The sequence below is a fragment of the Rhea pennata genome, chromosome 1, assembly GCF_028389875.1.
Source record: "Rhea pennata isolate bPtePen1 chromosome 1, bPtePen1.pri, whole genome shotgun sequence".
Lineage (NCBI taxonomy): Eukaryota > Metazoa > Chordata > Aves > Rheiformes > Rheidae > Rhea > Rhea pennata.
The window spans coordinates 88,864,403-88,878,727 of NC_084663.1; the positions used below are offsets into that span (position 1 = coordinate 88,864,403).

At 40.6% G+C, this 14,325-nt stretch overlaps 1 protein-coding gene across 3 annotated transcripts in view; it reads left to right on the forward strand.

Annotated features, from left to right (window-relative positions):
- The window catches only part of GSK3B (glycogen synthase kinase 3 beta), a 156,925-nt gene that overhangs the window by 119,990 nt on the left and 22,610 nt on the right, over positions 1–14,325 (forward strand). For all 3 annotated transcript variants that reach the window (XM_062595146.1, XM_062595129.1, XM_062595138.1), the window contains exon 8: positions 9,336–9,431. In XM_062595146.1, the coding sequence (XP_062451130.1) occupies positions 9,336–9,431 (96 nt within the window). The remainder of the gene's footprint in view (positions 1–9,335; positions 9,432–14,325) is intronic.

Sequence of the window (14,325 nt, forward strand, 5' to 3'; positions counted from 1 at the left end):
ACGTCATTGATGAAGAAGTTGAACAGGATGGGACCCAGTACTGGGCCCTGGGGAACTCCACTAGCCACAGGCCTCCAACTAGACTCTGTGCCACTGAGTACAACCCTCCGAGCTCTGCCTCTCAGCCAGTTCTCAAGCCACCTCCCTGTCTTCTCATCTAGCCTGCACTTCCTGAGCTTGCCTACGAGGATGCTATGGGAGACAGTGCCAAAAGCCTTGCTGAAATCAAGGTACACAACATCCACTGCTCTCCTCTCATCTACGCAGCCAGCCATTCCATCATAGAAGGCTATCAGATTGGTGAAGCAGGATTTCCCCTTGGTGAATCCATGCTGGCTACTCCTGACCACTTTCTTTTCCTCCCTGTGCTTGGAGATGACATCCAGAATGGGCTGTTCCATCAGCTTTCCAGGGATGGAGGTGAGGCTGACTGGCCTGTAGCTTCCTGGGTCCTCCTCCTTGCCCTTTTTGAAGACTGGAGTGACATCGGCGTTCTTCCAGTCCTCAGGCACCTTCCCAGTTCTCCATGATCTTTGAAAGACGATGGAGAGTGGCCTAGCAACATCTGCCAGCTCCTTCAGTACTCGTGGGTGCATCCCGTCAGGGCCCACGGATGTGTGGACATCAGGTTTGCTAATTAGGACCTCTAACCCCATCCTCCTCAACCAAAGGAAAGTCTTCCTTTCTCCAGACTTTCCCTCTCGCCTCCAGGCTCTGCGATTCCTGAGGGCTGCCCTTAGCAGTGAAGACTGAAGCAATGAAGTCATTCAGTAACTGCCTTCTCTGCAGCCTTCGTCACCAGGACCCCTGCCCCATTCGGTAGCGGGCCCACATTTTCCCCAGTCCTCCCCTTGCTACTGATGTATTTGAAGAAGCCCTTGTTGTTGTCCTTGGCATCCCTGGCCAGACTTAACTCCAGGTGGGCCTTAGCCTTCCACATCACATCCCTGCACACTCTGACCACCTTCTTACATTCCTCCCAAGTAGCCTGTCCCCTCTTCCACATTCTGTGTACTTTCCACTACTGTTGGAGTTTTGTCAGGAGCTCCTTGCTCATCCACGCAGGTCTCCTGCCCGCTTTCCTGGACTTCCCTCCTTGGGAGGCACCGCTCTTGAGCTTGGAGCAAGTGCTGCTTGAATACTAGCCGGCTCGCCTGGACTCCCCTTCCTTCTAGGGTCCTAACCCATGGGATTCCTCCAAGCAGGTCCCTGAAGAGGCCAAAGGCTGCTCCTGAGGATCTCCTCAAGTCCCGCGTTGCAATCCTACTTACTGGCTTGCTTCCTGCTTGCAGGATCCTGAACAATATCTCATGGTCACTGCAGCCAAGGCTGCCCGCAGCCTTCACGTCTCCAACCAGTCCTCCTTTGTTGGTTAGGACAAGGTCCAGCAGGACACCCCTCCTCGTTGGCTCCTCCACCACCTGTGTCAAGAAGTTATCACTGATGCTCTGCAGGAGCCTCCTGGACTGTTTGTGCCTAGCTGTGTTGTCCTTCCAGCAGATACCAGGGTGGTTGAAGTCTCCCATGAGAACCAGGGCCTGTGATTGTGAGGCTACTTCCAGCTGTCTGTTGAAGGCCTCATTGACTTCTTCCTGAGTAAGTAGCCTGTAGCAGACATCCACAACAGTGTCACCCATGTTACCCTGTCCTTAAATTACTACCCATAAGCTCTCAACCAGCTCTTCATCCATGTGTAGACAGCTTGATTCCTTGCAGTTGCTCTCTCACATAAAAGCAAGTCCACCACCTTGCCTTCCTGATCTGTCTTTCCTAAAAAAGCATGTAGCTGTCTATGACGACATACCAGTCATGTGAGCTATCCCGCCATGTCTCTGTAATTGCAATGAGCTCATGGCCCTGCAACCGCACACAGGCCTCCAGTTCCTCCTGTTTATTCCCTGTGCTGCATGTATTGGTGTACCGGTGTACATAGAGGTAGTTGTTCATGCAGGTTTCACAGGAGGGGTGCAATAGTATCCCCCATAACCATGCGCATAGCCCCCATATGTGCCTCCTCAGCTGCTAGAGGCCTCCTGACTTGAGTTTTGTTGACTACGTTGTCTTATAACTCTTCCCTTCTCTCATCCTTCCTAGTTTAAAGCCCTCTTTACCAGGCTGACCAACCTCGCTTAGTAAGGTGGATCTCATCTCTCCCCATCGGTTGCTGATCTTCAAACAAGACCCCATGTTAACAGAAACCAAAACCTTGTTGCCAACACAAGCAGTGCAGCCAGTTGTTAACTTGGAAAATCCATCTACTCCTTCTCCTATCCTTTCCTGTCAGTGGTAGGATTGAGGAGAAGATTGCCTGGGCCCAGACTCTTGACCACCATCCCCAGAGCACTGAAAACCTGTTTGATTGTTTCCAATTTTCCCTTTGTATCATTAGCGACCACATGAAAGAGCAGTAGAGGTTAATAGCCTGACGCGTGGACAAACCTTGGCAGTCTTTCAGTGACATCTCATATACGAGCCCCTGGCAGGCAGCAAATCTCTCTAGACAAGAGGTCAGGTCAGCAGATAGGTGCTTCCATCTCCTGCAACATGGAGTCACCCACAAGAATCACTTGTCGCTTCTTCTGAGTGTTCACGCAAGGCACAGGGTCTGATGGCCCAGTTGCTTCCCTTGAAGCCAATTTTAAGTTTATCTGCTTGGAATCTGTTGTACAAGTGGACTGTAACTGAATGCAGTTCAAAAGAAGAATTCTAACCTACAGGAATGTTTCTTTGAGATAAAATTGGCATGGATGCCTATGCAGTTTCCCTGGTCTGATGCACCTGACCTGAAAAGTGGTACTGGTGTCTGCCAGGTTGCTGGCCCTGTGGGAAAGCTCTGAAGATGGGGAACTCCTTGCCCTGCCTGTGCTGCTTCCCAGCTCTGCAGGCTGTTGAAACCATCAATGGAAAACTTGTCATGATATCCCCCCAGACTAATACAACCTTAGTTCCTGTGGAGAAGAATTATTCTTTTTTCCCCTACTGCAAAAAAAGAATCTCTAAAAACGAAATGATTTTCTTTCTAAGCTAATATTTGTCTTCTGAAAGGTTCTGTTTAATATCTTCCCTCTACTTCCCTCAAAAACAGGAGAAAAGTTTGTCATAAGAATGGAACAGAGATAATTATCTGAGCAACCTTGGGACATTGGCAAGACTTCATATGCCAGCCTGCATACTGTCTTTACCAGAGAGATTTTTTCATGTGTTACAATCTAGAGTAGGAGATGTGCTACTTTGCAGAACTAGGAAATGGAGGGTTTTTTTTTTTGTTTGTTCTTACTGACCTTTATGATTATTCTCTGTACAAAAAATGGCATTACACCAAAGTTCAGGAGAAATAATAAAATCTTCCTATAGTTCTCTGGGTTAGGAATGAGGCAGGGGGAGAGGTGTTAAAACATGAGTTCTGTAGTATCAGGAATCCTATCCATATGTAACTTCTTAGTCTCTGACAGTTTTATTGAGCTGAATGCTAAGTATAGACTGCAATTATAATATATGGCTCACGCTGAAATGTGAAGGTACTATTTTGGGCTCAGTTTCTGAAATAAAATAAATTCAGTAAGAGTAGTTAATGGGGAGAGAGGAGCTGTCTCTTCCGGAGAAGAAAAAGGAAGAGGGAATGTTTCTCTTTATTGGATGCGTTCCTGTGCTGAGTGGATGTGTGTCTTTGGGACTGGTTGTGCGTGCTGCAGAACACCTACACACAGCCATCATGGGCTTGAACGGAGATTCTCTCCCTTTGCTTGTAAAAGAAGTGTTCTGGTGTTTTTTTCCTTTTTTTTTTCTTGTGTCCCCTCACCCTTTGCCTAATGTAATTTGCCATTTCCAGTGCTTGCTGGCAGTACAAAAAGTTGATGAACAATTATATTCAGGTCAGCAGTGACAATGAATTTCTTCTCATTGCTAGTATATAGCTCGCTTTGCATTTGTGAACAGAAGACATCTCTATATTTAGCTGGCTTTCATTTTGCTTGACAGGAGCGTATTTTTGAAAGAAAGTGTATATAAAGAGTGTAAATTTTTTTCTTTTTCTTTTTTTTCTTTTAACTACAGCCCTCTTGAAGTATTATCTCAAAGTTGGCCTGTGTATACAGCTTGAGATGCCAGCACCATAGAATTTTTAAGTAACTATTTGGAACATCTTTAACAACTTTATGAAGAGGTGCAGACATGTTTGCAAAAGTGTTTGTTGTGCTATTCACTAAAGCATGCACACAAGACTTTCAGGAGCATATATCCTCATAAACTTGTTTTTATTAATTTTTTTTATTGTTTTCTTTCATGGAGAATGCCATATACTGCCGTAACCACAGCTTTCAGGAGGATTCTGAATTAAATAACTGTCTTGTTCCCTCTGTAGTTCACTTCAGTCATCACCAGTGGCAGTTTCTGAATCTTCAGTCTCCTTATGCTTATAACTAACTTTTATATTTTGGCAAAATTTTAGAAATAAAAATGGTCATCAGAGAAGCTTTATTCCACTAGGATTTGTGTGAACCCTGCAGTTTCCTCTGCATCTTACATTGCTAACAGTGTTATTTGGGTCTCAAATTTTCTGTGCAGGGCTGCACAGTGCAGCTAGGTGCCTTCAGTCCTGGGCTATAGAAAGGTAGTCTTTAAGAATTTGATATTATTCTTCTTTTCCTCCATGAAAATCCAATTGTAAGAACACAATATGAAGATCTTCAGGCTATTTGTAGTCAAATTGAAGGCTTATCCTGGACTCAGAAATGTCCTCTTACTATTTGTTAGAGAAGTGATTACTAGGAACTTATAGCCTTCCTTTAATTACTTGAGATATATACTGTTAAATTGCCTTCATGAACCTTGTCCCTGGAACACAAATGATCTGGGGAGCTTCATCTGTTACAGATTAAGGTTAAGGAAAAGCTCTCCTGAAAAGACTTCTGAAACCTGATCCATTGAGGTTTTTGATCTGAGAGAATGAAAGCAGCATCTTCTCAGCAAGTGTATTCCTCAATCTTACTGGATAATGCTGCTTTTAATTTGAGAGATGGTGATGATGGCTGAGATTCTGCAAACACAGAAGATCAAGACTAGTGGACCTCTAGCCTGTTGTCTTCTGCTGCAAGAAGTTCCCTTTCTTACAAGAGTCATATGTAGTTCCCTTTCATTAATTCAGGAGTTTAGTCTTCATTCCAGCCACAGCTGATTTCATCAGACTGCTGATGTTTTCTCTAGTATTTATTCTGTTTTGGTTAATAGTCTTAAAAAAAGAGAAAAAGAAAAAGTGCCGATTTAAAAAAAAATATACCTTTCTTCTTGAAGATACCACCTTTTAAAAGGCTCTTCCCGAGAAGTAAGTAGTATGTGCTAATCTGTATAGACCTGAATAATTCAGTATTAGATCCTGTATTTCTTTAAAGCTCTCTGACCTTTCCAAGGTAAAAAGAAACCTTTCTCCTAAGAACATCTGTCCCATAGTATTTTTCTGACTTAGTATAGCAGGAGCAGTTGTTTGATAGAGTAAATTTGCCAAAAATGTGCAAAGTAACTTATAGAACTTCTTTGGGTTTTTCAAAGTGAATTAGCAGTCAAATATATGATTTTTCTTAAAGAGATGATTTGCCCATTTTTTGTGATAGTATGATAGCCATTAGTTACCAAGGTTACTCAAATGAATTTATTCCTAATACACACAAAACTCAATGTAAATCAGTGAAGTACAACACAGAGATCATGCAGAAAATGCTGTTTCAGGACATTTTTCTGTTGGTTGCTATAGGACCTCTTCTAGCTGTGTGGAATACTTGTGCTATTTTATAGTCTATCATTTTACTTACCCCACACTTTTTTCTGGATTATGATTTGAATTTGTCAGATTCTCCAAAATTCCTGTTCTATTTTAAATATCCTACAATTCATAGATTCTTTAAAGTTCCTTCTTCCTATCTCCTTTCCTTTCTTCCTCTTTTTTGTCCTAATCTGCTTGAAAGCGCCTAAATGGCAATGACATAGCTTTTCATGCTAGAGAGAACAAAGTAAATATACTGAGTCGCTAATGCAGGTAAATTTTCCATTTGTACAGTTGTTATGCTTGTCAAAGCATATATAACTTAAAGGTTAGGCTTTCCTTTCTTTCACCTAACATGATGCCTCTTCCATACCTTCTTTTCTATGCATTCATGAGAGCTTAAGCACTGTTGCCTGCTTCTGGCAACTCAGCTTCTTAGAAGGCAAATAAGGGAATATTTTTTAGTAATATATATATGATGTCAGACTGGAATTGTTTATAGAGTTAGTTTCTTTTGCATGTGTGATGCCATCTTTTAGGAAAGGTGTAAGGTGTCTTTTTAAGTTTTAATTACACTGATTCTTCAGGCAAGCCTTATGTCTTTGTGACATTAATAGTCGCCCTGTATGGAAAATTTGGGAAGCTTCTATCTTCACATCTCTGAGACTTTGCCCCCAAAATTGGCCCTGGCTACGTGGAAGGTCATTTTTCGCATCTGAAGTTCTGCTGTTTGAAATGACTCTTGTTAATTGTGAGAAATGTTCGTGGCTTCCACTCAAAGGTCCAAAAAGTCTTTCAAATTTAGGTTGACATGTCTTGTAACATCACATAACTCAAGAGCACTATAAAAATCAAGGAAAACAATGATTCAGGATTACAAAGAAATGTACAATTCTGGATAGATGGTCTTATGCTATAATAGTTCCACATCCTCCACTATTGTATTAAATACCAAGAGCATGTGTGGTTTTATTCTCTAGAGGAATAGATCTGTATTGAAGTATCCTGTTTGGGGCTTCCTGAGAAAAGGGGAGATGGGGTATAAAGTTGGTAGTTAGGAGACTGTGTTGAGTGTGCATCTCATTAAAATACACCTTCTTGGTTTCATTAATGTTGGAAAGGAAGAGATCAAAAAAAGCATTGCACTTGGAAATATGATCCTAATTTCCTAGAAGAGTTCATATTTAAGCATAAAATGTTCCGTTCATCAGTCTTGCCGCTACTGGCACTCACATTTTTACCTTTCTTGTTGCTCAGTGCACAGTATCAGACAAGCAAAGGCCCTTTCCGGTGAATGAATTTAGTTTTATCTGAATGCCTCAGTATCCTCATCTCCTGTGCTTCAGCTGTGGAGTTGCTCCCTCCCATCTTTCAGAACTACAGCTCTATTTTGTGAATCATGGCTAGGGCTTGTCCCTGGGACCTCCCATGAAGTCCTCCTTACCTATCTAAGTTGAATTCTCCCCGATTCTGTAAGTAGTCTTTATTTAAAGACATTTTCTCTCTGTAGATGCTCTTGTTCTGAGCAGCTGCGGGAACTGTGACAGTTTCCTGAATTTTGGCTCTGTAAAAAATATAATCCTTGCCTTCTCTTAGGAGGATTACTAAAGAAAACTTTCCTTCCGAACTTTCAAAACATTGAAGGGGAGGAGGGGAAAAGAAGATGTGCTTCCTTTTAAACAAGTTCTATTTATACTAAGGAAATCTTAAAACATAATGCAAAATGGTGGAATAGCAACGTAAGTTACTTGTGATTTTTCCAAGAAGTTAATTGAACTAATCCAAGTAACTGAGGTTTTGAAAATGGCTTTAGTCTTGAAGTAGGATGAAAATAATGTTTGCAGATGTGAAGTTAATCATATTTTAAAAGTGGGAAGCTTTGAAAACACTGCCATCCTGGCAGGCTCATTGCTTGGTGGCCAGTCCTCTGCAAGTGACTGCTATAACCAGCGAGGCAGCTCGGGGCTGTGCTGCTCTGCAGCCGCCCACCAGGCTGCAGCCAGCCGGAAAACAACCATGGAGAAGACACATTTTTCAGTTAACTTATCTTGCCCTTCCCCCTACCCTTCCCTTTAAAAATTTGGCAAAATATCTGATATCCTATGAAACATCCCATTTTCTACCAGCTGAGCAAAACTGGGAAAAAAAAATCTGAGCGTTTTAACTTGAACACTTAGCTTTTAGAGTGGGTGGGGTTTAAGTCCTAGGCAGTGATCAGAAGGTAGGAGTTACATGATCATTCATTTTGTTTAACTTGTCAATGAAGTCTCTTATCCAAGAAACAATTGTCTGAAAATTTGGGAGATTATTTCCTGTTTTTTCCTCTGCTGCTTATTTAAAAGGTTACTAGGTTTTTTGTGTTGTGCAACTCATGTTTTAAATCATAGAAAGCGGTATCAAGTTTCTTTCATAATATCTGGTGATGGCTTTTTAGTTGCATGGATTCACTGAATAGTGGCACTTTACCTGACTCCTTTAGAGTGTTTGTGCAATTTTCACGTAACAGAATGAAAGCGTTCACTAATACCGGAATATTTGACAAAATACTTCTTTATCCAATGGTGGGATAGAGTGCTATTGTAATGTTTTGTATTACTTTCTAATTGTGACCACACAATCTTGATCATGGGTTAACAACATACTGATCTATGTGGCAAGAGATCTGATGCAATGAAAGACTAACGTGACTATGGGGTTCCTATAGGTATGATTAGAGGAACCCCTCCTTTATACTCTGGCCTTTTTAGTACTTTCCCTAGAATAAAAGAATACCAAGCGACTGAATGTGAACAGATAACAATAAGATTTTTTGATTTTTTTTTTTGAGTTTTTATGTGTAGGTAGAATTGAATGGTGCTCTTGAGACTAATGCTAACTGAACAATAAGCCTTAATGCCATATTGTCCTGCTTATTCCCTAAAAGGATTTCCAGAATCCTCTCAAAACCTCTTCACCCCTCCAAGGCGATGTGTAACTGTGTTTTATTTCTTATACGACTACTAACTTATATATATAAATAACATCATGCAGGTTCTGGGAATGAAAAAATTTTAACAGTAAACTGCAGATGTATATTGTAGATGCTTTCAGGTTAGCTTTAAACTACTTTCCTCTTCTGAATGTTCAGGTATGAAAAGAACCCACTTCTAATAATAAGCTTATTGGAGTGCTGTTGTTAATGGCTGTTAAAATGCAATCTATGTTACTGGTCTTATCCTTAATCGACCGTCTGCAGTGAGCTACCATCTATGAAGATGTTCAGCAGTACTGTTTAACAACATTCTCATCAGAGTAAAATCTCATTCCTGTTGAAGTATTGCTAAATTTGAGAGAGTCATGAATTTCATTAAAAAGTCTTGAGAATTAAGTTTTTAACACTTGGCTTGGAGCATGAGCTGAATTGCCACCAAGAGTCTAGTAAAGTTTTGTTAAATGTTCTGTTCTCAACCCTCTTATTAATTAGCTGTGCAGATTGACTTCAGTTAAGTTGTCTCATTGCGTAATAAGTTATGCTGTGTTTATCATGTGAATCTGAAAATCTCAAGTATATGTAAATTTTCTTTCTTTTTTTTCTTTCTAGGTTCTGGGAACGCCCACAAGGGAGCAAATTAGAGAAATGAATCCAAACTATACTGAATTCAAATTCCCTCAGATTAAGGCACATCCATGGACTAAGGTGAGTCTTTATGAATTGAATAATAAAGACGTGGGCTGAAAGTAAAAATTCACGGGTTAAGTTTGATTGTTTAGTCTCTTGGTTGCTTTCAGTCTAATCTGGATGCCTTTAACTAAACTATGGACTCAATAACTCTTGGTGTAGGTAAGGAGAAAGAAGGTATTGAAGCAGTGCACTGTTGGTCTACTTTTTTGATGCTTTTTAGAGTTTCTTGCTTTGCTTAGGTTTTTTTTAAACAAATGATGTTTTGTATTAAATTGCAATATACCTAAATCCTGTCATGACACAACTCCCGATATGCACAAAAATCACTTAAAAGTTAGAAAGCGTTCCATTAATATGTGTGACACTTTTATAATACTATTACATAATGTGACAAGGATGGTTGACAGTCACTTTGCTAACTAGTTCTCCTATAATTTTACTTGCAGTCTAATGTATGCGTTGTTGAGGGGGGTCATTTTTCTTAGAGTTACTTTTAAGATGATTCTTGTCATCCACTTTTCACTATTGCAGCAAATACTGGCTATATGATAACATGATCAAAGAGGAAACTGCCAGCATTAAAATAAATATATTGCTACACAATTAAGCTATCTTCCACACATGGAGGATTGAAGGATATTTGACTTGGAAGAGGGTAACAATTAGCATTTAGTTAGCCTTTTGGGAGTGCAGTAAGTTAAATATTGAGTCTTAAGTAGTTGAAGCATGGGTAGTTAATATTTTTGTTTTGCTGCTTGAGAAACGTCTAATATAGTCACAGTATATTCCTATCGTATCTTAACAGCTCAGGTTTTCTTCTGCCAAGAATGTAGAGTGTATGCACAGAAGTATTACGTTCCTAGTCCAGCGCATGTCCAGTTCAGGCATTTTGCAACTAAATACTCTATGATTTTAGAAACTCTGGATAGATGGCATAGAGCTGATTCAGGGTCTTTGAGGTAGCAGCCCAAGGATGTGCTAGGTACCTGGCAGGCCAGGTAGTGGGAGTCACTATTTCTGTGACAGATTTTCAGCTGAGCTATCTGAGTGCCCAATTATGGGTTGGTTGGGTGGTTTGTAATATTTTGAGAGATCAGTAAATCCAGTAAAGCTGTTTAATATCTTAAATTAACAGGGGAGAGGAAGGAGGGAGAAATGAGGTCCAATTCCTGGCAGTTGGTCTCTTCTGTTTCAAATTGTGTTGTGGTAAAAGCCACAAGAATAAGCCCAAAGCCTTATAGCAGTGAATTGTAGCGTTATGTCTGGATTCCTTCAGTGAAGGTATTGTGGACTTTGGGGTTTAGATCAATATGCAATGGTGTAGAGGTGCTGAGATGTTCTGTAATCTGTGGAGTTAAACATCTAAGCTGGCTCTGCAACTCACCTTCCATGTGAATAGGCTTAAGAATCATCTATATGTGCTTGATGTCTCTGTCATGGCCTAACTGACCCTTCTGGCAAATGTGGCTTCATGGAGAAACTGCGTGTTCCTTCTGTTTTGCCCTTTATACCTACGGGAGTGCTTTAATTGGTCATTCCATAGGATCACGAGTGAAACCAAGTCAGTCATAAAGAACACAGAGGAACTTGCCAGAAGATCCAGTTAGCACAAAATGGTTTTTGAGAGTTGTGTTGCAGCATAGCTTCTCATCCTCAGTTCATTCTACACCCAATTCTTCCTCATATCAATTGTGTGTAGAGTAGCATCTGGGCCAGTTTATTACATTTGGGGTATGTTAGACTTCACTTACGAGTTTTCTACTTTTCTTACTGTTCAAATGCTGAATTAGCAAATTGGACTATCTGGTATGGTCTTTGTCATGTTGCTCATTCTCTCGATGTATTCCTTCTCAAAATTCTTTCAACATCATGATGTTAAGACATGAAAGATTTAAGTAAATAGCAATAATATATAGAAGTGATCTTCCTTACCCAGCTGTATTAAGTCTGATGGCATAGTGGGAATGTGCATCATCTTGGAGCTTCCATATTTTTCCATTGAAAAGAATGACTAAAAGCTTGGACGAAAAAGTATTTTTAAAGTGCGGTTGTAGAGGTGCAGTCTAATGAGCAGAAAAGGAGGACTGAAAGGTTAAAGTGCAAATGTTTTTTGTTTTAACAACGTATTTAACTAGAGTGGCACAGGTAGTTGCCAGCAGGACTTGACCTCTAAACATTTCAGTCTCAAAGGTGCAATTTTCTGTAGTTCAAGCTAATAAATTACTGAATGTTACAGTAGTTAGAAGGCTAGTGGGGTTTTTTGTTTGTTTATTTAGGGGTTTTTGTGGGTTTTTTTTTTGGACTAGTTATGACCAGAGGACTGAGCAGACTATTAGAAGCTAGTTTTTTGCATGAAAAATGTGCAGGCAGCTAGCTCTCAACATATTTGAGAAAGGATTGTTGCAAGTATTACAAAGATAGCCAGTGAAAGGGCATGTTCAGCTTCTAATTGGAACTTAGCCTACTTTATGCAATCTGGAAGAGACTACATCCAGTCCAGTAGTTTTCTATACAAAAATAAGGTCTATGGTTAGCTGTTGTGTTCAGGGAATATTCTTGATCTGCAAAGGTGTATGTACATTGCAATCAAGAATTTTCTGTAGAAGGTGTAGTTCCTATGAGTTGCACCTGACATTCTGGCATGTAGACTTCTATTGGACGTACCTGGTTTTGCTCTGCTTTCTAGGTACTTCTCAGAGGCATGGATAGGTTGTTTTCTTCTGAGTATCTCGGTAATACTGTGAACTGTTTGCCGTTGTCTGCTAGATGAAAGAAAAATGGTTGCTACTGTTGTAGGTCTATGTTTTTTTCAAAGCTTTGGAGAAATTGCTTGAGATTGAACAAGGATGAGTCCATCCAGTTCTGTAGTTGCTCAGATTCCTTCGGTTTCGGGCTTAAATTGGGATTCTGAGCACACGGGATTCAGAGTTCATGAAAAGTTGTGGTCTACCTTCATACATATAGCTTAGAATTTTCAAAAGAAATGTATTGATGTCATCTGTATACAATATTGATATTTAATATGATGAAGTAGTGTGATGAAAGTATCTCAAGTTAACGAGGGTCTGTCAGTCTTAGATTGGGAGAGAATTCAAGAAAATACTAAAAAGGTTTTTCCACTGCAGCAGTAATGTGTGATTACACTGTAGACTGATTTTCTTCTCAGTCTGTCTTTTCAATCCATTGGCAGTTTGAGTGTGAAGTACTATTGTAACTCAAGAGCCTAAGTCTCAGCATAAAACATACAGAAGCCTTGCTCTCCAGCACAGTCCTGTGTTGTCCAAGCATGTGCATGTGTTTCTACCAGTCACGTGCATGATAGAGTTGATGACTGCAATTCAGTGCATCCCTCACTAGCAAAAGAAAAGAAAGCCTAAACTTTTTGGGAATATTTCTTCCAAACAGTACTTTTTTCCCCCTCTCCTTCCTCTCCATTAGGAGAATTTTTTGGTTCTTTTCCAGCATTTCTCTTCATAGTGCAGCAATGTTTAATCTAGAACTTAGCTGTTCTTTTAAATCAGATTTCTTTTTGTTCTCACTGAATATAGACCAGTTTGTACTCATGGAGGTGCATCCCACTGCTTGTCTGCCTTGTCCTGCAAGTAGCGCTAAGTTATAAGGGTAGCAAGGTTCTGAAGGAACGGTAATATCTTTTATGGGCCAAACTGGTACAGTTGGAAAAAATGAGCAGGATTTTGGACACACAATCTTGTCCTCAGGGTTAGCTTGTGTCTGAAAGCCTGCCCTCTTTCTCCATTTGTATCAGCTGGTCAAATAAAAGTTACTACCCTTTCCCTAAAGGGTTGGCTGCTGTTTTCACAAGATTAGAACTTTGCTTCAGACACTTCAACTCCTTGAGTCTTCTTATTTGTTGAAAGTGGACAGTCTGATCCCTGCTACTAATCTCTAAACTTGTTTCTCTTCTATGGACTAAGCTCCACCTATATGTTACAATCTTGAGAATAGAAAGCCAATGAAAATCTGAGATCGAATGCAAAATTGTATTTTATAGGGTTGTTGAAGTTCAGCTTAGGTGGTTAGCTTTCTCTTAAATTTTTGGCTCTTTTGGAGGGGGTTGGGGCAGTGGGATGGGGGAAGAAAGATATAAAAGCGTGCTTCATAAGTTTGTGTTAGATTGTCTTTGCTTATCGTGGTCCCTTTACAGCTGGCCTATATCCTGGTGTTACTCAGATGCTGTCTTCAAATTTCAAACCCTTTGGGCTGTAAAAACAAAGGCCCTGCAGCAATTGTTTCCCGGATAGCACAGAAAACATGTCTGTCCATCCATGGCATACCACTTCTCCCCCACCACCCTGACAAGCAAAGGATCTCATCTGAGTAACATTGCAGTAATGTAATATAATTACATAGTTTAGGCCCCTTCTGTATGGCAGAGGTGACCAGTTTGGACCCTGAGTGTTTTATTTGTTTTATTCATTTATTTATTCACTTGCAGTTCCACCCATTTGTCATGAACAGGCACCGTAACAAACTGGCTCATCTACTGAGCTACAGGCATGCCCGTGGTGGCACAACAGCTCAACAGGTCGTATCAGCCAAGGCTGTTCACATTAATCAAATCATTAAGCTCTCGGCCTTGTCCCCGTTATGTAGCTGCGGAAGCAATTTCTACCACACAGAGCCCTCACAAGTGTGCAGTGTGTCTCTTTTAGAGCACCGCCGCTTAGCGGCCCTCGTACTTTTCATGTCCTGGGGATACTGGCAAGGTTGTTCACACTTCCTCTCTCCATGGAGCTTTTACATTTCAATAACGTCACAGCAGAACAGGGCAGGGTCCCTTCCAACCTCCTGAAGCACTTACTGTCTTTCATAATTTGTGCAGTCGGAAGTGCTCTTCTGTCCGTGTCTTCAAGCCCAGTTATTACAGCAGAAGGAAACAGTGCTGAAG